Source organism: Nomascus leucogenys, chromosome 5 (genome assembly GCF_006542625.1).
Source record: "Nomascus leucogenys isolate Asia chromosome 5, Asia_NLE_v1, whole genome shotgun sequence".
In the NCBI taxonomy this organism is placed as follows: Eukaryota; Metazoa; Chordata; class Mammalia; order Primates; family Hylobatidae; genus Nomascus; species Nomascus leucogenys.
Window position 1 is genome coordinate 24,040,103 of NC_044385.1, and position 27,071 is coordinate 24,067,173.

Genomic DNA, 27,071 nt, shown 5'->3' on the forward strand with positions numbered 1-27,071 from the left:
ACGATACTGCCCCCGATTTGTTCCTGAGGTCACAAATGCTGGGCAGGAAAATGGGTGCCAGTGACGGTGATGCCAGTAATGGAGAGGGTGTGTCAGCCCCAGGGGGTACTGCAGGCCAGGACCCTGCCTCTGGGCTGCTCTGACCCCAGGACCCAGGTGCTTTCCCCTCTAGATGACTGCTTACCAGAACTCAGGGATCCAGAGAGAAAGAGTATCCTCTGGGTGGAGGAACATTCAGCATATGTGTCATTCACATTTGTAAAGTACTCTAGTATTTTTAGGAAGACTGGATGAGTCTGGGTTCTCCAGAGAAACAGAACCAGCAGGAGGACGGATAGATAGGTATCTCCTTGGAGACCCAGGAGAGCCAGTAGTATAGTTCCAGCTTAAGTCTAAAGGCCTGAGACCCAGGAGAGCCAATGATGTAAGTTCCTGTCTGCTCAAGTCCAAAGGCAGAAGAAGATCCACATCCTTGAAGACAGTCAGGCAGAGAGAAGAGAATTCTCCCTTACTCAGCCATTTGTTCTATTCAGGCATTGGACAAATTGGTTGAGGCCCACCCACCTTAGGGAGGGTAATCTGCTTGTCTCAGTCTACCAATTCAAATGTTCATCTCATCCAGAAACACCCTCACACATACCTCTAGAATCATGTTTGATTGATGTCTGAGTACCCTGTGGCCCAGTCAAACTGACATATAAGATGAACCATCACAAAGGCTATGTCTTACATATAAGTGCTCCACTCTGAATTAAATTTAGGAAGAACTGCTAAAGGATGCCACTTCTGAGGGCTGATTAAAATGGAATGTTTTCTTCTCCTCCCACTCCCCCTAAAAACAAACATATTGGAATCATTCTGTGAACTCTTTTCTCTTCTCCAAGCTGTGACTACTTAGTTCTCATGTGTGAGCAGAACATGAAGAATGGGGAGGAAATAGGTTTGGACTTTGAGAATACTGGTTCCTAGGATAAGATTATTTGAATGGGCCTGCATGCAAATGATTTTCCACTCTGTTTCCCTAACACCTACACCAGCCCACTCCTTAATGGATATGTTATTTGAGGGGGCTGATCATTGTCATTATGGAAGGACACTAACAGAACAGCTCTTCAGAAAAATGACCCAGGCTGGGAATTGATCTGCTAGGGGATAATTTGAAAAGTAGAATTTAAAGCTCTGGCAGGCCCTAGGAAATTACTATCTTGCTCAATGGAATTAGTTGTCCAAGATGAAGAATATTTTCTTCTTATACCATCTCATCTTCTGATGGCTCTCTTTTCACCACTTATTCTTAATTTCCTGTTCTGTGCCAACGGCTGGAGCCCATGGCCGGCAGCATTCCTGATCCTCAATGCTGTCACTGGAACAGAAACAGTCAGAGGTTAACTCTGCTTACTTGAAAACAGAGGAAGTGCATGGGAATGTTCTTTTAAAGGGAAAGGAATAAGTGCAGAAAGAGTACAGAATTAAATTCATGAGGAAATTGTGCAGCTCTCACATTGTAACTTCCATGAAACTCATCATTTATATATCAGTGCAGGAGTCATTTTTCTGATGGATTCAGGACTGGATCTTCAGTTCTTCCTTGAATTGTCTGTCCTTCTCTGAGAGAGAACAGCTTTATGGCAAAGAGTGGGGTATACGACCGTCTGAGGGTTCTGTACCTATCATTCAGCTTTCAGCATGCTTTGTTTGTTAGCAGAGGGTGACTGGCCAAAAAGTGTGTGTTGGGAAACTTAGATGACTCAGTCAAATCCCTCGCATAGACCTACCTCTGGCCCCCCATACTGGAGAGGGAGGAAGAGGGCTGAAGTATTTGGAGCTGTGGATTGGGAGAAGTTTTTAAAAAGTAATTAAGGAATATAGTCTACTCAGCTTGGGAGAAGAGAGAAAGGCAAAAGGGTGTTAGGAGAGAGTGTGTCTATGCTATAGGAGGGCATTTCACATCTCCCTTGTCCGTGGAATTCATAAGCTCCTGGGACTGTCAGTGCCATTGGTGTTGCTGTTTGGTGGGTGGAGATGGTTCCAGATGGGTCCAACAGGGTAGTTGGCATGAGGCTCCATCCATCCATCCATCCATCCATTTCATCTATCTGTTTATCCATCCATCCAATCCAACCCATCCATCCATCCATTCATCTATCCATCCATCTAGCGATGCATCCATCCATCTATCTATCCACTTATTCACCCACCCAGCCAGCCATTCATCTATTCATCCATCCATCCACCCATCTATCCACCCATTCATCCATCCATCCATTTATCCATCTATTCATCTACCCATTTATCCATTCACCTAGCCAACCAGCCAGCCATTCATCTATTCATCTGTCCATTTACCCATCTATCCACCCATTCATCCACCTGTCTATCCATCTATCCATCCATCCATCCATCCCTTGCTTTCTCCTTCATTAGCAACACTTGTAGAACGTCCACTTTATACCATACACCATGCCAGATGTTGAGGAGGTGAAGAATAAGACCTACTCTTTCCCTCCAGGAGTTCACAGCCCAGTGAGGGAGACCGCTAAGTAGAGCAGTGATGATGGTCAGAGTGAGGAACATTGAGAGAGGTGAGCCCAGGTTGCCTTGATGAGAAGAGAGGCCTCCTATTCAGACTCTGCAGGGGAGGGAAGGCTCTCTGGAAGAGGCACTATTTCAGCTGTGTCCTGGATGATGAGCACGTTATTGGGAAAACTTTACCTTGGTAGAGGTTCTGGCATGACTTCCCTTCCGGCTTCAGTGGGAGACAAGTCCTTTATTCAGAGCCTGCCCACATTCAGGTGGGGACAACTTACCCCACCTGTCTCCCCCTCACTTGTCTTCATCCACAGGCTTTTATTTTCCAGTGTTTTTCTTCCTGCTATGTAGAAACACATTCAGATCTCTTTCATCTTAAAATTTTAATACAGCAATAATAAAAACCCTCCCTTGGGCCTAGTCCATGAGCAGCTGCCTCCCTGTGTTCTTCTGTTCACACTAAGCATCCTGAAAGAGCAGTCCACACATACTGTGTCACCCTTCCCACTCCACATGTTAGCAGACAGGCTTCCTACCCTGTCCCTGCAGCTGCCTGGGCAGTGGTCCCAGTGTTCTCTGTCTTCAGTTAGTGGATGCTTTCAGATCTTTACTTGGTTGACCAATGGGTCACATTGATGTGGCTGTCCATTTCTTCCTTCCTAAAACTGTTTTCCTTGCTTTGGGGACACTGGTCAGGTCTTTCTTCTTGATGGTCCTGGATTTTCCATGCCCTTTATATTAGTCCATTCTCACACTGCTATAAGGACATACCCAAGACTTGGTAAATTTTAAAGTAAAGAGGTTTAATTGATTCATAGTTCCACAGGACCGGGGTGGCCTCAGGAAACTTAACAATCATGGCAGAAGGGAAAGCAAACGCGTCCTTCATCACATGGTGGCAGTAAGGAGAAGTGCAGAGAGAGGAGGGGAAAGTCCCTTATAAAACCATCAGATCTCATGAGAACTCATTCACTATCACAAGAACAGCATGGAGGTAACCACCCCATAATTCAATTACCTCCTACCTGGTCCCTCCCATGACATGTGGGGATTATGAGAACTACTGTTCAAGTTGAGATTTGGGTGGGGACACAGCCAAACTATATCATCTTTTCTGGGTGTCTGTTATTTGTGTGTCCTCAGCTGCTCCTCCCTTCACACTGTGCTAGTTCCAGGAGGGCATGCCCACCTGTGCCTTGGACTGCTGCCTATACATGGATGCACAGCACAGGCCATGCAGAACTTCTGGCTCATGCTCCAGCTGATGGCTAGACATCTATACCTGGCATCCCCAAGAATTCAGATTCACCACACTCCACACTGAACTCTTCCCCCTTCTCCCTAGGCCCACTCTTCCTCTTGTTCTGTTAATCTGAGCACATGGCACTGCCATCTACCCTGACATTGATGCCACAACCAGGAAGGTATTCTGGACACCTCTCTCCTCTCCCACTCCCACTATCACTCCCCCATCCAGGAGGTCACCAGGTTTTGTGACTCTGTGTCCTTAATGTCTCTGTAGCCGTCTCCATTCCACTGTCTTAGCCTTGTTTCTGACTCACCTGGAGTACTGCAGGAGCCTTGAAATTCCACAGTTCTCAAATGCCTGCCCTCAGACAAGTGCTAGACTGGCTGTCCAAGAGCAGCCCCACCCCACCCCACACAGAGAGCCAGTCTCAATTAATCTGTCCTTTGATAAAGGTGCCCAATGATCCTGAGGTGCAGCTTGTGTCCTGGGAGCCATTTCAAGTGATCTTCCCACCCTTTTCCTGGTCTGTAGCCATCAGTCCTTCACACGGGCACCAGAGAGATCATTCTAAAATGCAAATCTGATCCTAATCACTTCCCTGCTCAAAACTCTCAAGTCTTGACACCCGTGCCCCTCTCTCCCACATCGAATCCAAACCCTGAGCTAACACAAAGCTTCCACAATTTGCCTTCATCTCTTTCCCTTCCTTTATCCCCACAGCCCCACCCCTAGCAGGCACCCTGTCCCCAGCTGGCAGAACCACCTCTTTCCTGGCAGGTGCTGGGCAGCTTGCCACCTCCATACCTTCCGACCTGCACCCACAGCACCCTTCCTCCCTTCCGGCTGCTCTTTACAAGGATCCCACTCAAGGCTTTGCAGAGGTTCCCATCCTCTGTTATGGCACACTCATCTTGCCCTTCTGTGGCCACCCATTGACTGATACATGTGCCCCACCCCAACATTATGAGAGCTGATACTGATTCTATTTGACATAGTATGAGAGAGAATGACTTTTACTTATGGATAGCCAGAAACGTCCAGATTACCCAGGTTTCAGGGCTCTGGATATCTGTGCTTCTAGGCCTTCTAAACTATATAAAACCATGAATTCCATTGCTGCTAATTTTTCCACCTCAATAGTATCATGAATATATGTTTCAATATATGTAACAACAGGCCCTCCCTTATACTTGGCCCTAGCTATGGCTCATGACACTATGTTTGCTTATCTGCCTTCATCCCAGCTATCTGGGCACAAAATGTCTTAGACCTCTTCCTCACCCCAACATCCAGTCAGTTGATAAGGGGAGCCTGGAACCCATGGCTCAGTACCATCATGAATATATGTTTCAATATTCATGATATTCATAAATATATGTTTCAATATTCATGATGGCACTGAAGTGGAAAAACTAGCAGCAATAGAATGGGCATGAGATTGCCCTTCCTTCTAGATGAAAGGAAATGGTTGACATTCATCATTTGGGAACCACTTGATAATTAGAATACTTTCCCCCAAATTAAAAACATGCAGCTGTCATTTAATGACTTTCAAATACCCCTCTGCTGGGCTACAACACAACTTGTACTATGGGGGTATTCAGTCCCAACAGAGTGGCAGCAGGAGGGCTGAGAAGGCTGGATGCTATCTCCTTTGTAAAAGCATCATCAGTTTGGCAAAATATCAGACCTGCTCCTACTTAATAAGTACAAGTGTCAGATGTGGATGCTGTGCCCTCCTCCTGCCTGCCTTCGAATGGCTTTTCCCTCACCCCAATTCTTTGTCACCTCTGCACAAAGTGAGCACTGTAACAATGACTTCTGGACATCCTGCCAGTGCCATGCCTCCTGTGCTGTGTGGCTTTCAGCACAGCAACACTGATAGAGGGTCTAGCATCATAAGTCAGGTGGGGAGGGAAGCCAGTGAATCCTACACAAGCACATAAAAGCTGGGGTGGGGGAATTCACCTGCAGCTGAGGAACTTTTGCAAGCGCAGTATGTTACAGAAAACCAGGTATCTTATGAGTTTGATATCTGGGCATCACCTGGAAACCAGGTAAACCTTGCAAGAGCCCCAGTGATACTTACTGTGTCGTAGGTCTGGGTTGAGACTTCCCCATCACATCTTGATGGTGTCCAGCCTGTCCTGGCACCAGCAGGCTGTGCTGGGGGTGGGGACGGATGGGCACACCAGTCCCCATCTACATAGAGTTATGTATATTTGTTCTTGTTACCCATTCAGTAAGGATTTGTCTATTGATTTTGTGAGTAAGAGAATGGAGTAGAATGTTTCTGTAGGGCTCAGGAGTTTCTTGTTCTGGTGTTTGCATTGTTCCCTTTGACGACACGGTTAAAGCATTATGCACACAGCAGACCCTCCCTTATCCCTGGCCCTCGCCGTGGCTCATGACATCAGTATTTGTTTCAGGAATCTGCCTTCATCCAAGCTGTCTGGGCATAAAAATCTCTTAGATCTCTCACTCACCCCAACATCTAGTCAGTTGAAAAGGGGGGCCTGGAACTCAAGTGTCCCAAGTTTGGAGCATTTAGAGTGAGGACACATTAGGAGCATTATGCACACAGCAGACCCTCCCTTATCCTTGGCCCTAGCCGTGGTTCATGACATCCATGTTTGCTTATCTGCATTCATCCCAGCTGTCTGGGCACAAAATTTCTTAGGTCTCCTCCTCACTCCAACATCCAGTCAGTTGACAAGGGGAGCCCAGAATCCAAGTGTCCCAGACACCAGCATCCTCCTTGTGTCTCCACTGCTCTCAGCCCATCACCCCTTACCCACACCCTTGCTTGCTCTCCTGCCTGAGCTTCTGGGCTCTCTCTCTTTCAGTCAGTCTCTCAAGCTGCTGTCCTCCAACCTCATTTATTCATTCAGCAAACTGGTATGGAGCACTGAATACAGAAGACACTGTGGTAGATTCTGGGGATGTCAGGATGGAGTCACAGGACTTGTTCTTGGAGGGCTCACAGCCTGGGATGAGAGGCAGCTGTTCTGCAGGTAATTCAGCACAGAGCTGTGTTGACGCTATAGCAGTGGAACAAAGTAGGGATGAGGCAGGCAGAGAGTGAAATTAAGAAAGGCAGCCGGGTAGAGGAGAAACTTGAATAGGTCTTGAGGAGTGAATGTTCCCCTGGCAGATAGGGGTAGGGGGAAGGGGAAGAGGAAGGGCATTCCCAGCCACCCCTACCATATACCCTGGGTTACAACTACATTCCACTTGCTGCTCCCTAAACACATGCTGCCATCTTCCAGTCCCCAGCCATTCACTGTTCATGCCATTTCTACTGTTAGAAAACCACCCATGCCTCCCTGCATAGAGTTCTGTCTTGAAATTTTACCCCTTCCTCAAGGCCAGGCTCAGATGCCATCTCCTTGAATCTCTCCCACCTACTTTTCCCTCCTCAACTCTCTTCAGCATTTTGTACATCTTTTGTGGCACTTGTCATGCGAAATCCTTTTTGTCTGTTTCCTTCTCCCTCCTACTGTAACTTCCTTGAAAGGCTGACTTAGCCATTGAACAGAAAACTCTACTCAGTGCTTTTCTGAGCAAAGAGCTAAAAGCAGAGTGGAATGGGCACTAGAATGTCCTTGGCTTTGTTGGTGGGGTAACTGGAGTGTCCAAGGCATATAGCATCATGCAGGGTCTGCCATTTATGTAGGAAGGCCCTTGGCATTGAGAGAACATATTCACAGGCACCTTTTCCTCTCTTTGTTGATGTAGGGTTCGATGACCTTCAAATGTGTGCTGACCCCGGCATTCCCGAGAATGGCTTCAGGACCCCCAGCGGAGGGGTTTTCTTTGAAGGCTCTGTAGCCCGATTTCACTGCCAAGACGGATTCAAGCTGAAGGGCGCTACAAAGAGACTGTGTTTGAAGCATTTTAATGGAACCCTAGGCTGGATCCCAAGTGATAGTTCCATCTGTGTGCAAGAAGGTAAAGTGCTTACTTCTCCAAGGAAGCCACTCATGTGGCTCAAGTTGCACAGCCACAGGGGTGCAGGGCTGTGTGACAGCTCAATACCCTGGGCTCTTCTCTCTGATGCAGGGCTGCACCTGCATGCTGACCGAAAAGCAGGAGTGGGTAATGAGGGTTGGGATAGAGGGTTAATTAATCTCTGCATTAGAAGTAATAGTCTTTTTTCTCTACCTCAATTACAATCTAATTTATCACCATTTTTGTCAATGCAAGAGAGCAACTCAGATAACATTAGGGGTATTTATTATTAGGCTGCCAACTCAGCACTCATTTTCATGTTACTCAATAAAATGTGCAGTAAATATACGGTGCAAAAACGGTATTTAGTCATACAGAAGATGTGCATTACTCAGAGGATTAAATCAATTACTACTTATCAGTTCTGTGTTAGATGTGATTCATTTAGGAAAAGAAAGAACTGTGACAAGCAGTGACAGATTAACAAGGTAGACCTTTATTTCTAGCAATTATCCCTAAATGTATTGGTAGTGAAAAGATATTCATTTACTGCTAGCAATTACCCCACATCTGTTGGTTAAAAACAACTTTATATACTTTTTTTTGTTTTTACTTTACGTAGATACTTTCAGACTTTTTAAAAATGCATGGAGTTTTACTAATTAGAATGTCAAATTGTTGATGATATATCTCAGAAGACCAGCAGGGCTGAAGTTGGAATAGGCATGAATCAAGAATTAATTCTGGTCCCAAATTTCCATGAAGCACAGAACTTATATTTCATTGAGTTCATTTGAAATTAGTTTCAGTTTCTCTTAACACTGATTTTATTTTGAAGTGAAGGTTTTATAATAATATGGAAACAATTGTCATGATTTAGTGTATATTTCCTTTATGAAACTTTTTACTTTTTAAATAATTTAATAAGCTTTTTTTTTTTTTTTGAGACAGGGTCTCCCTCTGTCATCCAGGCTAGAGTGCAGTGGCACAATCTTGGCTCACTGCAACCTCCACTGGGCTCAAGTGATCCTCCCACCTCAATCTCCCAAGTAGCTGGGACTACCTGTGTGCGCCACCATGCCCAGCTAATTTTTGTATTTTTTGTAGAGATGAGGTTTCACCATGTTGCCCAGGTTAGTCTCAAACTCCTGAGCTCATGCAATCCACCTGCCTCAGCTTCCCAAAGTGCTGGGATTACAGGCATGAGCCACGGCACCTGGCCATGATAAGCATTTTATAAGTGCCTATTTTGCTCCTCCTTCTGGGAATTGTAAAGGATGGATAAGATGGTGTCTTGCTCTTAAAGTACGTGCTATCTTTGCTTTTAGTTTCAAGGGATAAGAAAAAGCCATAATAAATATAATAAAGACTTAAGGTTTTTAAAAATAAGTTCATTTTTTCCTCTTGCATGCAGCCTATGCAAGCTGTGGTTTCCCTGAGATTCTATTTAAAGTTTACTTGGTTCATATATATATATATATGTAGACTTCCCTGCCAAAACCTATGGCCTGTGTTACCCAGTGCTTTAAAAACAGTCAAGCTTAGGAACATCAGAGAACAGAGAAAACCAAAATAGGCTTCTTAAATATTGCCCAGAGATGAAGGCCTTCTGTTAAGCTTCTTTCCAACCCTATGCATAACTAGGTACTATTTAGTCATTCCAAGAAACGGGGTGAGAATCACCTTAGAGTAGGGGGTTTCTGTTGTACTGGTCTGCATGTATCATTCTTTTTTTTTTCTCTATTTATTTAATGGAATTCATGTACAGTTCTTAACACTCAGCCCCAGATGTGCAGGGAGGGGCTTGTACATAGGCATGGCAGCAGGGAGTCAGCTTTTTTATTAGGCAACCTCAAATAAGACCACGTGTGTCCAAAGGACAGTTCAGGTCCTTGGATTCCAGTCGTGATGTGCTCCAATCATTTGTGGAAGTTTGGAAGAGCAGATATTGCCTTTCTAAGTACAATGGTATATTTATTTTTAATTTGAATGGTAATTTTGTTGGTCTTTGAAAGATCTGTATAAAGAGATTGTTTGTGTTGCCCCGATAGTAGAGAAAGTCATGACTGTTAACACTCTAGGCTTTCTTTATTCTATGTGGTTTATAGGGGGCTGGAGGGAGACCTAGAAGTCTATACCACTGATGTCACACAGCAGTGAAAAAGCTAAACTTTCAGAATGTCTTTTTCCTGCTTTGTAAATAGCCATGCTCCCTGCTTAGGATTTATGCTGGGCAAGTAGTAAGGGCTGCTGAATTCATTTGTTATCCTTGCCAGGTAATTCTTAGAAGGCTAATGAATTTCTGGAATGGTGGTAATAATAGTAACAACAATAATTTATCACATTGTTATAGGTCATTAAAGTTTAAAAGTGCTTTCAGATTCACTATTTCATTTAACATGCACAACAATTCTACAAGATGAGTCTTATTGTTTCCTGATTAGGAAACTGAGGCTCAGAGAGGCTCACTCACTTTGTTAAGGTCACACAGTTGATGAGTAAGCAGCCTGGCTGGAATTAATCCTAAAACGGCATTATTTTTCCTTTACAAGGTTGAGTCTAACCTTCTTTATGTCACAACAGCCCCACTCTAATCTGTTACACAAGAGCACCTTGTTACAACAAATGACATCATCCAGGTTTGTAGTTGAAGGAACTCAGAGAAATCATAATAATTCAAGCCCTCATTCCGATTTAGTTTTTGTTTGACCTATAGAGAAACTGAGTCTCAAATAAGGTAAGAGCCTTCCCAGAGTTAAATGACAATTTAGGGAAAGACCTGTTGCAGCCCCCGGGCTTGTCACTGTTACCTGGACTCCTTTCACGCCATGGGTCAGTCCTGTCTGAGATGCAGATTTTTTAAAAATGAAGTTCATATCCATTAAAATGCTTTATGACAGTAGAGTGCTCTACAGAAGCAAGGTGGTATTGGTCAGCTGTTCTCTTGGGTGTGCCCACAGATGCCTCTCTTCCCACCTCATCCTGCCACATGTACAGCCATTCCCCTTTTTCACATGGCCCCCTTATTCCAGTTCAAATTGCTTCTTCCAAGTGAACTAAATTTATAGAGGTCTGAATTTACAGAACTGAATGAATTCACTTTATGGCCCCCAAAGTCTCCAACCTGAGAGATGTCTGTGCTTCTTCAAGCTGCTTCTGCAAGACTGGAGCCTGCATGACCCCAAGCATGGGTGAAAATGTCTATGGCCCAGGGAACAGAGGAGGTGACCTATATGGTGGAGAGGAGACCCTAGAATTGGCAAAGAACTGAAAATACACCCCGTGGGCACAGGGCTGCTGACCTAGTAAGTACAGTGACTAAAGGCCAGGGTGCTGGCCACCGTCTGGCCGCTTCCTTTCCAAAACCAACTCAGTTATGTCTACTTGGGGATACTTTTCCAGAGTAAATATACCCCTTTCCTACATTTCATAAGAAAAGACAGAGGTGAAGCAAGATTGACTTTACCTGAATTCACTTTACAAACACTTACTCAACACATAGGTCCTCAGGACATAAAAAATGCTGCATCCTCACTGAAGCCCTTGCTGCAAGGAGTAGCAGTCAGACTTTGTGTGGTGATGAACTTCGGTTTGTACATCATAAAGAATTAGCACATTTAAAAAGTAAACATCTTAAAGAGACTAAAATGAAATCAATTTGGGATTCATTTATATTATGAACAAGTATTATATGAGAGAAAGGAGAGAAGAATCAACCCATGTCTTGCCAAAATCCGTGGTCATCATTGATGAAAATATTTCCTTACTTAACCATCTTTTGGGCTGCAGAGTTCATCTCAGCCCTTATGGCATTGGCTATACTAGCTAGATAGGAGTTTTTGGTTTTATTTCTTAAATAGAGAACCAAGTAACTAATTGCACTCAGCTCCTGGTTTGGGTGAGAGTCTTACATAGGCTATGAGATAATGTTGTACAGCACCCAAATTCCTCCTCCCTTAGGATTCAGTTCCTGGGAAGGGTGGTGTATTAGTTCATTTCACACTGCTATAAATATACTACCTGAGACTGGGTAGTTTATCAGGAAAAGAGGTTTAATTGACTCACAGTTGTGCATGGCTGGGGAGGCCTCAGGAAACTTACACTCATGGCAGAAGGCGAAGGGGAAGCAAAGTACGTTTTACATGGTGGCAGGAGAGAGAGAGCACACAGGGAAAACCCCCGCTTTTAAAACCATCAGATCTCATGAGAACTCCCTCACTATCACGAGAACAGCATGGGGGAAACTGCTGCCTTGATCCAGTCGCCTCCCACCAGGTCCTCCCTCAACACATGGAGATTACAATTCTAGATGAAATTGGGGTGGGAACACAGAGCCAAACCATATCAGGCAGTTATGACATTTTTAAAAGCCAAATCCCTCTAGCAGGAGCTTCAGCACCTGGGTAGATTCAGGGTGTTCCTTGAACACCTTTGGGTATACACAACATGTTCCTTGGGCAGAAAGACAACTCTCTTTTCTTCTTTGGGTTTCCTGTTTGCAGGGGGAGTGTGCTTTTGGAGACTAAACTGGAGCCTGCTGCAGACTTAAAATTTTATTAAATGAGATTTTAATGTTGAAGGACTTTTTAAGAGAGCTTTTCTCTGTAAGGTGGAAGAAGACCCTTTCTCTTTTTATCTAATCATTTTTGTTGAGCAGCTCTGAGAATAGTCACTGGTTGCATTGGTCACTTGGTTTCAAGTAAACGTCAGATAAATCCCTATTAAGCAAATAAAGTATTTTCATGAAGCTGGAGTCCCATAGGTCTGTCAGATAGCTTGTGTAAGTGAGAGTCTTAAACAAGCAGGTTCTGAGAACACCTTAAAACCACTGCAGGGCTCTTCTTAATCCCAGCATAAGGTCCTTAAGAGAACTTATGGGGCCTCCACAGAGCAGCACTTGCTTTTAAAATGAACTGCCTGAGCAGGAGACTTTTTCAGGAAATTCTTCCTCTGTAGTTGGCCTGTCAATTCCTTTGAGTGGGAGAGAAGCAGAGGGGTCAAGCAGAAGGATTATTGAAACTGCACATTTAATGTACCTTCAAAAGCTACCTCTGGGCTGGGTGAGGTGGCTCATGCCTGTAATCCCAGTTCTTTGACAGGCTGAGGTGGATGGATCACTGGAGGCCAGGAGTTCGAGACCAGCCTGGCCAACATGGCGAAACCTCGTCTTTACTAAAAATACAAAAATTAGCCAGGTGTGATGACTCGCGCCCATGATCCCAGCTACTCTGAGAGGCCAAGGCATGAGAATTGCTTGAATCCAGGAGGCAGAGGTTGCAGTGAACCGATATCATGCCACTGTACTCCAGCCTGAGCTACAGAACAAGACTTGCCTCAAAAACAAAAACAAACAAACAAAGCTACCTCTGTAAGTCGAGCCCATCCCTGGGATGGTTTTCCTTGCTCTGACAGCAGTCACCCACCAATGTAGCCACAGGCTCTGGCTCAAAATCCTGGGTCCAACCTACATCACCCAGAAGAGCAAGGCTTCAAGATCTGGCCATGGAGTGGAGGGAAACATGGCTTGTCTTCGTGAGATTCACCTAACAACGCAAAGAACAAGCTCATCCAACCTTGCGGTGCTTCTCTAGGGAGAGGTTCCTTGATCTGAAAGGGAGATGTAGGCACAAATGACACACTTGAGACATTCTACATCTGATGGCCAGCCGCAGGCACTCGCTCGATGTTATTATTTATTACCTGCATATCCAAGCAGGCAATTCTCATCCATGAAAGGGAGGCCCGATGTCAGCTCCATTTTCCTTGCCTGTCTTCTTTAGTCACTTGGCCATGAGTGTGGTGGAACCCATTGCCTCTGTCTTTCCTGATGCTCTCCACAACCTTTAGACAGATGGTCTGGTTAAGATTTGCATTTCTCAGGCCAGCTGCGGTGGCTCATGCCTGTAATCCCAGCACTTTGGGAGACTGAGGCAGGTGGATCAACTTGAAGCCAGGAGTTCTAGACCAGCCTGGTCAACATGATGAAACCCTGTCTCTACTGAAAATACAAAAATTGGCCAGGTGCGGTGGCTCACGCCTATAATCCCAGCACTTTGGGAGGCCGAGGCAGGTGGATCACAAGGTCAGGAGATCGAGACTATCCTGGCTAACACGGTGAAACCCCATCTCTACTAAAAATACAAAAAATTAGCCGGGCGTGGTGGCGGGTGCCTGTAGTCCCAGCTACTCGGAGAGGCTGAGGCAGGAGAATGGCGTGAACCCAGGGGGCAGAGCTTGCAGTGAGCCGAGATTGCGCCACTGCACTCCAGCCTGGCGACAGAGCGAGACTCCGTCTCAAAAAAAAAAAAGACAAAAAATTAGCCGGGCATAGTGGTGCACATCTGTAGTCCCAGTTTCTCTCAGGTGGGCCTTTGCCCATGGATATTCACACTGAGTTCCTTCAGCTGATTTTTTCCCCAGACTTTTTGTTTTTAACTTTTATTTTAGGTTCAAGGATACCTGTGCTTCTTTGTTATGTAGATAAGCTGTGGGGCTTGGAGGTTTGGTATACAGATTATTTTGTTACATAACAAGCCTAGTACCCCATAGGTAGTTTTTGATCCTCTCCTCTCTCCCGCTCTCCACCCTCAAGTAATTCCTGGTGTGTGTTGTTCCCCACTTTGTGTCCATGTGTTATCATTGTTTAGCTCTCATGTGTAAGTGAGAACATGAGGTATTTGTTTTTCTGTTCCTGTGTTAGTTTGCTTGGGATAATGGCCTCCAGCTCCATCCATATTGCTGCATAGGACATGATCTTGCTCTTTTTTATGGCTGCATAGTATTTCATGGTGTACGTGAACCATGTTTTCTGGCCTTTTACTGCTTTTGCTGACATTTGGGTTCCATTGTTAATCATCTACACACAAGGAAAGCACATGGGTACTCTTTCCTTCCACATTTCTGATTGGCTTAGTGCATACCTTATCATTGCTTTGGCCACAATTAATATTGTCAGTACAGTTGAATCTGAGTTCTCTATGGGGCATTGTGAATTGAGTTGCCTGTCCAAAGTCATGTATTTTGGGGATGCTGACAAAGATGGACAGGGATTCAGAGAGGCAGCAGTTGAAGGAGAAGGAGGAACATCCCTAGACATCTGTCCAGAACCTGGCCCCATCCCCAGTCACTGAAGGCAAAGCCTCCCTTGGTGTTCCTGCCCACCCCAGCATGTATCCCTCTTCCTGGTCTGCATGTTGCCCTTGTTTTCCTTTCCCCAACAAGACTGCAGTGTTTTAAGGAGATGTCTGTCATACGGATTGGGTACCTACGTTTTATTTTTAATTTTATTTTTTAAATTGGCATATAATTATACATATTCATGGGATACATAGTGATATTTTAATACATATATGTGTAATGGTCAGATCAGGGCAATTCACATGTCCATCATCACAAATACTTATTATTTCTTTGTGTTGGGAACATTCAATATCTGCCTCCTTGTGATTTGAAACTCTGTAATATATTATTGTTGACCATAGTTATTTTACAGAGGTATAGAACTCTAGAACTTATTCCTCCTATCTAGCTGTGACTTTATATTCTTTAAGAAATCTCTCCCACCCTTTCCTCTACCCTTCCCAGTCTCTAATATCCTCTTTTCTACTTTTTACTTCTATGAGATCAGTCTATATTAGCTTCCACATATGAGTGAGAACATGCAGTGTTTAACTTTCTATTCCTGGCTTATTAAAGTAAGCCTTAAAATAATGTCCCCCAGTTCCATCCACGTTGCCATCAATGACAAAATTTTATCCTTTTTTATGGATGAATAGTATTCCATGGTGTTTACATACCACATTTTCTTTATCCATTCCCTCTATTGTTGAATACCTAGATTGATTCCATATCTTGGCTATTGTGAATAGTGCTGCGATAAACATGCTTATGCTTTATATACACCATCTTCTTTAATGACTACAGCAACCCTACAAAGTAGGTTCTACAGCCTTATTTTACAGATGAGAAAGTGAAGCCTCTGAGAGGCTGAATTTCCCATGGTCTCCTTGGTAGTGACAGAGTTGGGATTCAAATTTGAGTTTTCTTTCCAGTATGGTCATCTCACCTGACCAAACATGATTTTTCCCAGGTGAGGGGAAGGGAGGGAAGGCAGGTGACACATTATAGTGGCCCCAGGCCCATACCCCATTAGGGATGGATCTCTCGTTACCAACACAGTTGGTAAGAATCTGTTCATGCAGGGGACTGGTTCTTTTCTTTTTTCTTTTCTTTTTTTTATTATACTTTAAGTTCTAGGGTACATGTGCACAGTGTGCAGGTTTGTTACATATGTATACATGTGCCATGTTGGTGTGCTGCACCCATTAACTCGTGATTTACATTGGGTATATCTCCTAATGCTGTCCCTCCCCCCTCCCCCCACCCCACAACAGGCCCCAGTGTGTGATGTTTCCCTTCCTGTGTCCATGTGTTCTCATTGTTCAATTCCCACCAATGAGTGAGAACATGTGGTGTTGGTTATTTGTTCTTGCGATAGTTTGCTGAGAATGATGGTTTTCAGCTTCATCCATGTCCCTACAAAGGACATGAACTCATCCTTTTTTATGCCTGCATAGTATTCCATGGTGTATATGTGCCACATTTTCTTAATCCAGTCTATCATTGATGGACATTTGGGTTGGTTCCAAGTCTTTGCTATTGTGAATAGTGCTACAGTAAACATACGTGTGCATGTGCCTTTATAGCAGCATGATTTATAATCCTTTGGGTATATACCCAGTAATGGGATGGCTGGGTCAAATGGTATTTCTAGTTCGAGATCCCTGAGGAATCGCCACACTGTCTTCCACAATGGTTGAACTAGTTTACAGTCCCACCAACAGTGTAAAAGTGTTCCTATTTGTCCATATCCTCTCCAGCACCTGTTGTTTCCTGACTTTTTAATGATGGCCATTCTAACTGGTGTGAGATGGTATCTCATTGTGGTTTTGATTTGCATTTCTCTGGTGGCCAGTGATGATGAGCATTTTTTCATATGTCTGTTGGCTGCATAAATGTCTTCTTTTGAGAAGTATCTGTTCATATCCTTCACCCACTTTTTGATGGGGTTGTTTTCTTCTTGTAAATTTGTTTGAGTTATTTGTAGATTCTAGATATTAGCCCTTTGTCAGATGAGTACATTGCAAAAATTTTCTCCCATTCTGTAGGTTGCCTGTTCACTCTGATGGTAGTTTCTTTTGCTGTGCAGAAGCTTTTAGTTTAATTAGATCCCATTTGTCAATTTTGGCTGTTGTTACCATTGCTTTTGGTGTTTTAGACATGAAGTCCTTGCCCTTGCCTATGTCATGAATGGTGTTGCCTAGGTTTTCTCCTAGGGTTTTTATGGTTTTAGGTCTAACATTTAAGTCTTTAATCTATCTTGAATTTAGTTTTTGTATAAGGTGTAAGGAAGGAAGCTTTCTACATATGGCTAGCCAGTTTTCCCAGCACCACTTATTAAATACGGAATGCTTTCCCCATTTCTTGTTTTTGTCAGGTTTGTCAAAGATCAGATGGTTGTAGATGTGTGGTATTATTTCTGAGGGCTCTGTTCTATTCCATTGGTCTATATCTCTGTTTTGGTACCAGCACCATGCTGTTTTGGTTACTGTAGCCTTGTAGTATAGTTTGAAGTCAGGTAGCATGATGCCTCCAGCTTTGTTCTTTTGGCTTAGGATTGACTTGGCGATGCAGGCTCTTTTTTGGTTCCATATGAACTTTAAAGTAGTTTTTTCCAATTCTGTGAAGAACGTCATTGGTAGCTTGATGGGGACAGCACTGAATCTATAAATTACCTTGGGCAGTATGGCCATTTTCGTGATATTGATTCTTCCTATCCGTGAGCATGGAATGTTCTTCCATTTGTTTGTATCCTCTTTTATTTCATTGAGCAGTGGTTTGTAGTTCTTGAAGAGGTCCTTCACATCCCTTGTAAGTTGGATTCCTAGGTATTTTATTCTCTTTGAAGCAATTGTGAATGGGATTTCACTCATGATTTGGCTCTCTGTCTGTTATTGGTGTATAAGAATGCTTGTGATTTTTGCATATTGATTTTGTATCCTGAGACTTTGCTGAAGTTGCTTATCAGCTTAAGGAGATTTTGGGCTAAGATGATGGGGTTTTCTAAATATATAATCATGTCATCTGCAAACAGGGACAATTTTACTTCCTCTTTTCCTAATTGAATACCCTTTATTTCTTTCTCCTGCCTGATTGCCCTGGCCAGAACTTCCACCACTATGTTGAATAGGAGTGGTGAGAGAGGGCATCCCTGTCTTGTGCCAGTTTTCAAAGGGAATGCTTCCAGTTTTTGCCCATTCAGTATGATATTGGCTGTGGGTTTGTCATAAATAGCTCTTATTATTTTGAGATATGTCCCATCAATATCTAATTTATTGAGAGTTTTTAGCATGAAGGGCTGTTAAATTTTGTCAAAGGCCTTTTCTGCATCTATTGAGATAATCATGTGGTTTTTGTCTTTGGTTCTGTTTATATGCTGGATTATGTTTATTGATTTGCATATGTTGAACCAGCCTTGCATCCCAGGGATGAAGCCCACTTGATCGTGGTGGATAAGCTTTTTGATGTGCTGCTGGATTCGGTTTGCCAGTATTTTAATGAGGAGTTTTGCATTGATGTTCATCAGGGATATTGGTCTAAAATTATCTTTTTTTGTTGTGTCTCTGTCAGGCTTTGGTATCAGGATGATGCTGGCCTCATAAAATGAGTTAGGGAGGATTCCCTCCTTTTCTATTGATTGGAATAGTTTCAGAAGGAATGGTACCAGCTCCTCCTTGTACCTCTGGTAGAATTCGGCTGTGAATCCATCTGGTCCTGGACTTTTTTTGGTTGGTAGGCTATTAATTATTGCCTCAATTTCAGAGCCTGTTATTGGTCTGTTCAGGGATTCAACTTCTTCCTGGTTTAGTCTTGGGAGAGTGTATGTGTCCAGGAATTTATCCATTTCTTCTAGATTTTCTAGTTTATTTGCGTAGAGGTGTTTATAGTATTCTCTGATGGTAGTTTGTATTTCTGTGGGATCGGTGGTGATATCCCCTTTATCATTTTTTATTGTGCCTATTTTATTCTTCTCTCTTTTCTTCTTTATTAGTCTTGCTAGCAGTCTATCAATTTTGTTGATGTTTTCAAAAAACCAGCTCCTGGATTCATTGATTTTTTGAAGGGTTTTTTATGTCTCTATCTCCTTCAGTTCTCCTCTGATCTCAGTTATTTCTTGCCTTCTGCTAGCTTTTGAATGTATTCACTCTTGCTTCTCTAGTTCTTTTAATTGTGATGTTAGGGTGTCTATTTTAGATCTTTCCTGCTTTCTCTTGTGGGCACTTAGTGCTATAAATTTCCCTCTACACACTGCTTTAAATGTGTCCCAGAGATTCTGGTATGTTGTGTCTTTGTTCTCACTGGTTTCAAAGAACATCTTTATTTCTGCCTTCATTTCGTTATGTACCCAGTAGTCATTCAGGAGCAGGTTGTTCAGTTTCCATGTAGTTGAGCAGTTTCGAGTGAGTCTCTTAATCCTGAGTTCTAGTTTGATTGCACTGTGGTCTGAGAGACAGTTTGTTATAATTTCTGTTCTTTTACATTTGCTGAGGAGTGCTTTACTTCCAACTATGTGGTCAATTTTGGAATAAGTGCAATGTGGTGCTGAGAATAATGTATATTCTGTTGATTTGGGGTGGAGAGTTCTGTAGATGTCTATTAGGTCTGCTTGGTGCAGAGCTGAGTTCAATTCCTGGATATCCTTGTAAACTTTCTGTCTCGTTGATCTGTCTAATGTTGACAGTGGGGTGTTAAAGTCTCCCATTATTATTGTGTGGGAGTCTAAGTCTTTTTGTAGATCTCTAAGGACTTGCTTTATGAATCTGGGTGCTCCTATATTGGGTGCATATATATTTAAGGTAGTTAGCTCTTCTTGTTGAATTGATCCCTTTACCGTTACATAATGGCCTCTTTGTCTCTTTTGATGTTTGTTGGTTTAAAGTCTGTTTTATCAGAGACTAGGATTGCAACCCCTGCCTTTTTTTGTTTTCATTTGCTTGGTAGATCTTCCTCCATCCCTTTATTTTGAGCCTATATGTGTCTCTGCACATGAGATGGGTTTCCTGAATACAGCATACTGATGGGTCTTGACTCTTTATCCAATTTGCCAGTCTGTGTCTTTTAATTGGAGCATTTAGCCCATTTACATTTAAGGTTAATATTGTTGTGTGAATTTGATCCTGTCATTATGATGTTAGCTGGTTATTTTGCTCATTAGTTGATGCAGTTTCTTCCTAGCATCGATGGTCTTTACAATTCGTCATGTTTTAGCAGTGGCTGGTACCAGTTGTTCCTTTCCATGTTTAGTGCATCCTTCAGGAGCTTTTGTAGGGCAGGCCTGGTGGTGACAAAATCTCTCAGCATTTGCTTGTCTGTAAAGTATTTTATTTCTCCTTCACTTATGAAGCTTTGTTTGGCTGGATATGAAATTCTGGGTTGAAAATTCTTTTCTTTAAGAATGTTGAATATTGGCCCCCACTCTCTTCTGGCTTGTAGAGTTTCTGCCAAGAGCTCCACTGTTAGTCTGATGGGCTTCCCTTTGTGGGTAACCCGATCTTTCTTTCTGGCTGCCCTTAACATTTTTTCCTTCATTTCAACTTTGGTGAATCTGACAATTATGTGTCTTGGAGTTGCTCTTCTCGAGGAGTATCTTTGTGGTGTTCTCTGTGTTCCCTGAATTTGAATGTTGGCCTGCCTTGCTAGGTTGGGAAATTCTCCTGGATAATATCCTGCAGAGTGTTTTCCAACTTGGTTCCATTCTCCCCGTCACTTTCAGGTACACCAATCAGACGTAGATTTGGTCTTTTCACATAGTCCCATATTTCTTGGAGGCTTTGTTTACCCTGTTTGCTCTAAACTTCTCTTCTCACTTCATTTCATTCATTTGATCTTCAATCACTGATACCCTTTCTTCCAGTTGATCGAATCAGCTACTGAAGCTTGTGCCTTTGTCACGTAGTTCTCATGCCATGGTTTTCAGCTCCGTCAGGTCATTTAAGGACTTCTCTACACTGGTTATTCTAGTTAGCCATTCATCTAATCTTTTTTCAAGGTTTTTAGCTTCTTTGTGTTGGGTTCGAACTTCCTCCTTTAGCTCGGAGAAGTTTGATCGTCTGAAGCCTTCTTCTCTCACCTCGTCAAAGTCATTCTCCATTCTGCTTTGTTCCATTGCTGGCAAGGAGCTGCGTTCCTTTGGACGGGGAGAGGTGCTCTGATTTTTAGAATTTTCAGCTTTTCTGCTCTGTTTTTTCCCCATCTTTGTGGTTTTATCTACCTTTGGTCTTTGATGATGGTGACGTACAGATGAGGTTTTGGTGTGGATGTCCTTTCTGTTTGTTAGTTTTCCTTCTAACAGTCAGGACCCTCAGCTGCAGGTCTGTTGGAGTTTGCTGGAGGTCCACTCTAGACCCTGTTTGCCTGCGTATCAGCAGCGGAGGCTGCAGAACAGTGAATATTGCTGAACAGCAAATGTTCCTGCCTGATTGTTCCTCTGGAAGCTTTGTCTCAGACGGCTACCCGGCTGTGTGAGGTGTCAGTCTGCCCCTACTAGGGGGTGCCTCCCAGTTAGGCTACTCGGGGGTCAGGGACCCACTTGAGGAGGCAGTCTATCCGTTCTCAGATCTCAAACTCCATGCTGGGAAAACCACTACTCTCTTCAAAGCTGTCAGACAGGGACATTTAAGTCTGCAGAGGTTTCTGCTGCCTTTTGTTTGGCTATGCCCTGCCCCCAGCGGTGGAGTCTACAGAGGCAGGCAGGCCTCCTTTATCTGTGGTGGGCTCCACCCAGTTCGAGCTTCCTGGCTGCTTTGTTTACCTTCTCAAGCCTCAGCAATGGCGGGCGCCCCTCCCCCAGCCTCCCTGCTGCCTTGCAGTTCGATCTCAGACTGCTCTGCTAGCATTGAGTGAGGCTCCATGGGTGTGGGACCCTCCGAGCCAGGCGCAGGATATAATCTCCTGGTGTGTCATTTGCTAAGACGATTGGAAAAGTGCAGTATTAGGGTGGGAGTGACCCGATTTCCCAGGTGCCGTCTATCACCCCTTCCCTTTGCTAGGAAAGGCAATTCCCTGACCCCTTGTGCTTCCCGCTCACACTCAGTGGGCTGCTCCCACTGTCCTACCCCCACTGTCCGACGAGTCCCTGTGAGATGAACCCAGTACCTCAGTTGGAAATGCAGAAATCACCCGTCTTCTGCATCGCTCATGCTGGGAGCTGTAGATTGGAGCTGTTCCTGTTTGGCCATCTTGGAACTCGGGACTGGTTCTTAAAGTATGTGCCAAGGACTGCCTGCATCAGAACTTTGGAAAAGTACATATTCAGACCTCCTGCATTAGAATGCTAAGGGTGGGGCCAAGGAATCTGCATTTAAAAAAAATCTCCCAGCTGATTCTTACACATAAAAATGTTTGAGACTCACTGATTTAGGGATATGGTCTGATATTTCTTTGTAAGAAGGGAGAATAACATAATTTTCTCTAGTGTTCAACAAAGATCCTTAGAGATGTTTAATTCTTAGAATCAGAAATGTCAGTGTTGTCATTTTCCAAATGGAGACACTGAAGCCTATAAGAGCTTTAGTGACTTATAGAAGTCACACAGCAGGAAAGCTGAGGATTAGACCAGTGTCTTGACTCCTTGTCCATTGCTCTTTCTATATCCTGGTGGTGTGCAACCCAGGCTGCCTGTCAGGATCACTTGCAGAACTTTTAAAAATAAAAGTGCCTGAGACCCACTTCAAGTGACTCTATTTTAGTTGTTCTGGGTAGTGGGAGCCCAGGCGTAGGTAGTTCAACCTATGCCTGGGCACAACCAGGGATCCCTTTTCAAGGGATCCAAGGTAATTTCAGTGTGCAACCAGGGATCCCTTCCACCTGTGCTTTTTGTCCCGGGCTCCCTGGTTACCTGCTTGTGGCTAAAGGTGGCATAGAGCACAGGAGGAGGAGCTGTTCATGCCACAGCTCCAGTTTGCTCTGTCTCCATGCTTAACCTTGTCTCGGTTCCTTGCAGAGTGCAAAAAGGAAAAAAAAATCATCCATTCATCAAGCATTATTTTTAAGTACTCGCTAAAATATTTTGGCTCCCATAGACCTGACCAGGATTGCTATAAAAGATGAATAATTTGATGTTAAGAAGGTTCTTTGAGCTTCTTGGGGAAAAGGTGCAATATGAGTTTAAGTATTATTACATTATAAATTTTTAATTAAAAGATTCAGCTCGACTCATAAGCTAAAGCTGGCAATAAAATTGGCAGATAACTCCTTTATTCATTGAAACTGTGGGGTGCAGGCATTTTTCAAAAGCAGGGTGGTCATACTCATGTTTTCCAGTTACTTATATATTAAGTGAGCTGTCTTCCAGCTCCAGAGGCTTCATCAAAATAGATGGATGCTTTAAAAATATTTTATTTGGGATTTTTTTTTTCTCATGTGCATTCTCTATCATCTAAAATTTCTTTCTTGTTGCCTTAGATGTGGATTATCAGAAACGACAGCCTGTGCCCACAAGGGCAAGTATTTGCATGTCTTCCCCCAAGATATTCTGTCCTCATTTTCCACCTCCTAAGAAGGGAAGGAGCAGAGGGATGCTTCTACCTGTCCCCAGGACCACTGTCATTTCTTATTTATGCTGCTGTTAACAGAAGCCACTGCTCTCCTGTACTCGCTCCCTTGTGGCTTCCATGTGAGTTTAGTTTTTGTTTTCTAAAAGATTTATTTAACTTAAATATGGCCAGACTTGAAAGGGAAAAAAAAATCCATAGGAAATAATATCAGGTCAGGTCGAGGCAAATCCCGCAAAGATAAGTGACAGAAATGATCAGTTATGATGGTTGCAAGATGACAGGTGGACAACCACAGACAAGGGTTCTCAGGCCTGTGCAACCAAGACCCCAGCAAGTGCAGAAGGAACGTCCAAATCTTGGCAGTTGTTACTCCTGAACCAGCTGCCTCATGCGGTCTTGCACACGTGAGTGCTGAGACCTCACCCTTTCTGTACAGGGGCTGTGGAGGTAGGGAGCTGCTCGAAGTCCCAGAATTGTCAGGCAAATAGAGAACAACAACATCATCAGCACATACACAGATGCTTGTCAGATCCTGTATAAAGGTCACACAGTGACTGTTAGCAACCTTGAACACCAAACTGACTTGGGGGGATTTCCCCAGAAAGCAGTTTTTCACAAGCTTGCAACTGAAACTATCCAGAATTATGTTGGCTACTTATGAAAAATGCAGACCTACCCCCACTGGGGTCCTTCCAAACCCACTGCAGATGAAATGCATCTTCTCTCATGCCAGTCTTTGAGCAGTTTGGGGCCGACCGAGGCTTCCAGGCAGCATCTTGTGAGTCCTATTACTGGTTCAGATCTCCTTGGAACCCCATGCTGGGTCTGCAAGAGTGTGAGTCCTCGTTGTGCCTTGGTACCCCAGCTTGCTCGGATTAGATTCTGTTCTTTATTACATTTGTCAGAGACAGCTGCTAAGAGATGGGCCAGGGCTTGTTGAATTCCGAGCCAACCTTTGAGTTTTGATTGCTATTCTTCAGTCTATTCAGTCACCCAGACTGACCTTGCATATCCCATCACATGGTGGTTCTCAATGTTTGACTTCATGGTAATTGCCGGGGGCGGGGGCGGGGGCGGGGAGCCATAAAAAAAGGCATAACATTTCCAGGCCCCAAGCTCAGATGCTTGTATGCAACAAAGAATTGGAATTTACCAGGCATTTCCAGGTGATTCTCATGTTGTGGAGCCTCAGAGGATTCCTTGAGATGCTTACCATGTGCACTCTATGAGCAGAGCATGAAGACGTGGGGTAGAACCTCTGGAAGTCATCAGCCCATGAGAAGGGCATTTGACATGCCTTCTTTTATTTTTCTTGTGAGTTCACCTCTGGCCTCCAAGTGCTTTCTGTCACTTCTTTGTTGTTGAACTTTGCAGAAGGTGGAAAGTGACCTTAAAGTTTCTTTAAAGATAAAATAATTAAAATTGGATTTATTAAGAGAAAAGCAAGAAATCAGGTTAGATTTGCCTTCTAGGACAAAACTCTGAATCAAACCCAGTTTCTCCAACAACCTACATAACCTACATTCAGAGGTCAAATTGTCTTCTGAAAATTTTCTGGCAAATATTTGAGGTTTTATGTTTTTGAGAATTTCAGCACCACCCCCGATATGTTTAGTCATTCATTCCCCAGAATTCTGTTAAGCACTCTACTTGCCAGGCCCAGAGGCTCCAGATGAGTTGGGAAGGACAGCTACATAGGCAGTGATGTCCTTGTTCTTCTTTCTGGATTAATTTTATTGTTGTTGTTCTAACTTTTAAAAAATATATGAAATAAAACACATATAGAAGTGTACACGGCACTGAACAGTCCAATGAACTGTCACAAAGCAACACCACTGTCACTATTATTCAGGTGAAGACATATGACATTGCTAGTACCCCAGGAGCCCCCACTGGATCACTGCCTCTTCTCCCTCTCAGAGGGAGAGAGTAGCAGGAATCACTTCCTATGATAATTACTTAGCCCAGAAGCATGTGTTTCTAAACATGATACTATTTTAAGTTTAATGTGCTTTTGCCTTATTTTTGAGATTATATACATGAAATTATAGAGTAAGGATTACTTTATGTTTATGAAATCCATGCATATTAATGCATGTAACTGTAATTTGATCATTTTCATTGCTGCATTGTGTTCTATTGCATGAATATACCGTAATTGAACATTCTGATGTTAATGGAAATTTGTTTTTTTTCCAATTGGCTTTTGTTACAAATAATGCTGTTATGAGCATGTTTGAACACACCTCTTGGTGAATACACACTCAGATTTCTATTGGCTATTCATCTAAGAGTGGAGTTGCTGAGGCATAGGAGATGCATTTATTCCTTGTTAATAGCTACTACCAGCTTTCCAAAGTGGTTGTACCAATTTACCCTCACCAGCAGAATACACTGCTTGCCAACACTTGGTATTGTCAATATTTTAGCCATCTGTTAAGTATGTAGTGGTATCTCCTGGTTTTAATGTACATTTCCCTGGTGAATAATGAGATCAAGCATCTTTTTGTGTTTTTTGGCCAGCTTGTTACTCTCTCTCTCTCTTCTGAAGCGCCTGTTTAATCCACTTGCCCATCTATCTATTACCTGTCTTTTCCTTATTGATTTTTAGGAGTTTTTACCTACACTGGATACAGATCCTTTGTTGGTGACAGGTGTTGCAAAGATCTTCTGTTTTTATGTTTTTACTTGCATCTTCAGTGTCTTTGGATGGGCAGAAGACCTTAATTTTAATGTAGTCAAATTTATCAGTCTTTTTGTCTATGTTGGTCTCTTTTTGTCTTCTTTAAACAATGTTTTCCAATAGTGACCTCATGAAGGCATTCTCCTATACAGTCTTCTCAGAACATCACTATTATGATTTTCACGTTTAGATCTGCAGTCCACCTGGACTTGATTTGTGTGTATAATATAATCTAGCACCATTTATTTAAAAATCTGTCTTCTCCCACTGCTCTCAGTCAGAAGACAGATTTCCTCTTAAAGGACTCTGTTCTGGTCCATTGGTCTTTGTCTATCTTTGCATCAGTTCCATACTGTTTTAATTACTATAGCTTTATAATAAGTCTTGAATTCTGGTGGAGCAAGTTTTCTTCCAGACTGTCTTGGTTCTTCTTGGCCTTTTGTATTTCCATATAAATTTTAGAATTAGCATGTCAATTGTCAAAACAAATCTGAATTTTTAATATAACTTATTGAGTTTATGGCCAAATTAGGGGAAATAATGCCTGCGTAATGTGGAGTTTTTCAATTGAGGAACATGGAATATTCCCCCATTTATTTAGGGCTTTTACAGTTTTTCTCAGTAATGTTTCCAGCTTTCTGTACATATGTCCTACATGCCTTTTGTTAGATTTATGTCTTAGGAATTCAAATTTGTTTATGTTATTGACAAATATTTTAAATTTTGTTTTTAAATTAACGTGTAGAAATTCATACATGCTAAACTCATTATTTTACTGTTTATCTGTGTAAATTCTTTTGGGTTTTACTCCATACCCATTCATGCGATGTGTGAATAATACAAGTTTAATTTCTTTCTGATCCTGATACCTTATGTTTCCTTTCATTGCACTTCTGCTTTGGTTAAGAACTCCAGTGTGATGCTGGGTGCAAGCAGGAAGAGTGAGCTTCGTGGTCTCCTTTTCAATCTCAAATGGAATGCTTTCATTATTTTTGTTATAGGTCTTTAAAAATATATTCTTTATTATGTTAAGGGTGTTTTCTTC

General features: G+C 43.0%; 1 protein-coding gene across 4 annotated transcripts in view; it reads left to right on the top strand.

Annotated features, from left to right (window-relative positions):
* SUSD4 (sushi domain containing 4) overlaps window positions 1–27,071 on the top strand; it is a 150,442-nt gene that overhangs the window by 67,384 nt on the left and 55,987 nt on the right. For all 4 annotated transcript variants that reach the window (XM_030812824.1, XM_030812822.1, XM_003281771.3 and 1 more), the window contains exon 3: window positions 7,517–7,729. In XM_030812824.1, the coding sequence (XP_030668684.1) occupies window positions 7,517–7,729 (213 nt within the window). The remainder of the gene's footprint in view (window positions 1–7,516; window positions 7,730–27,071) is intronic.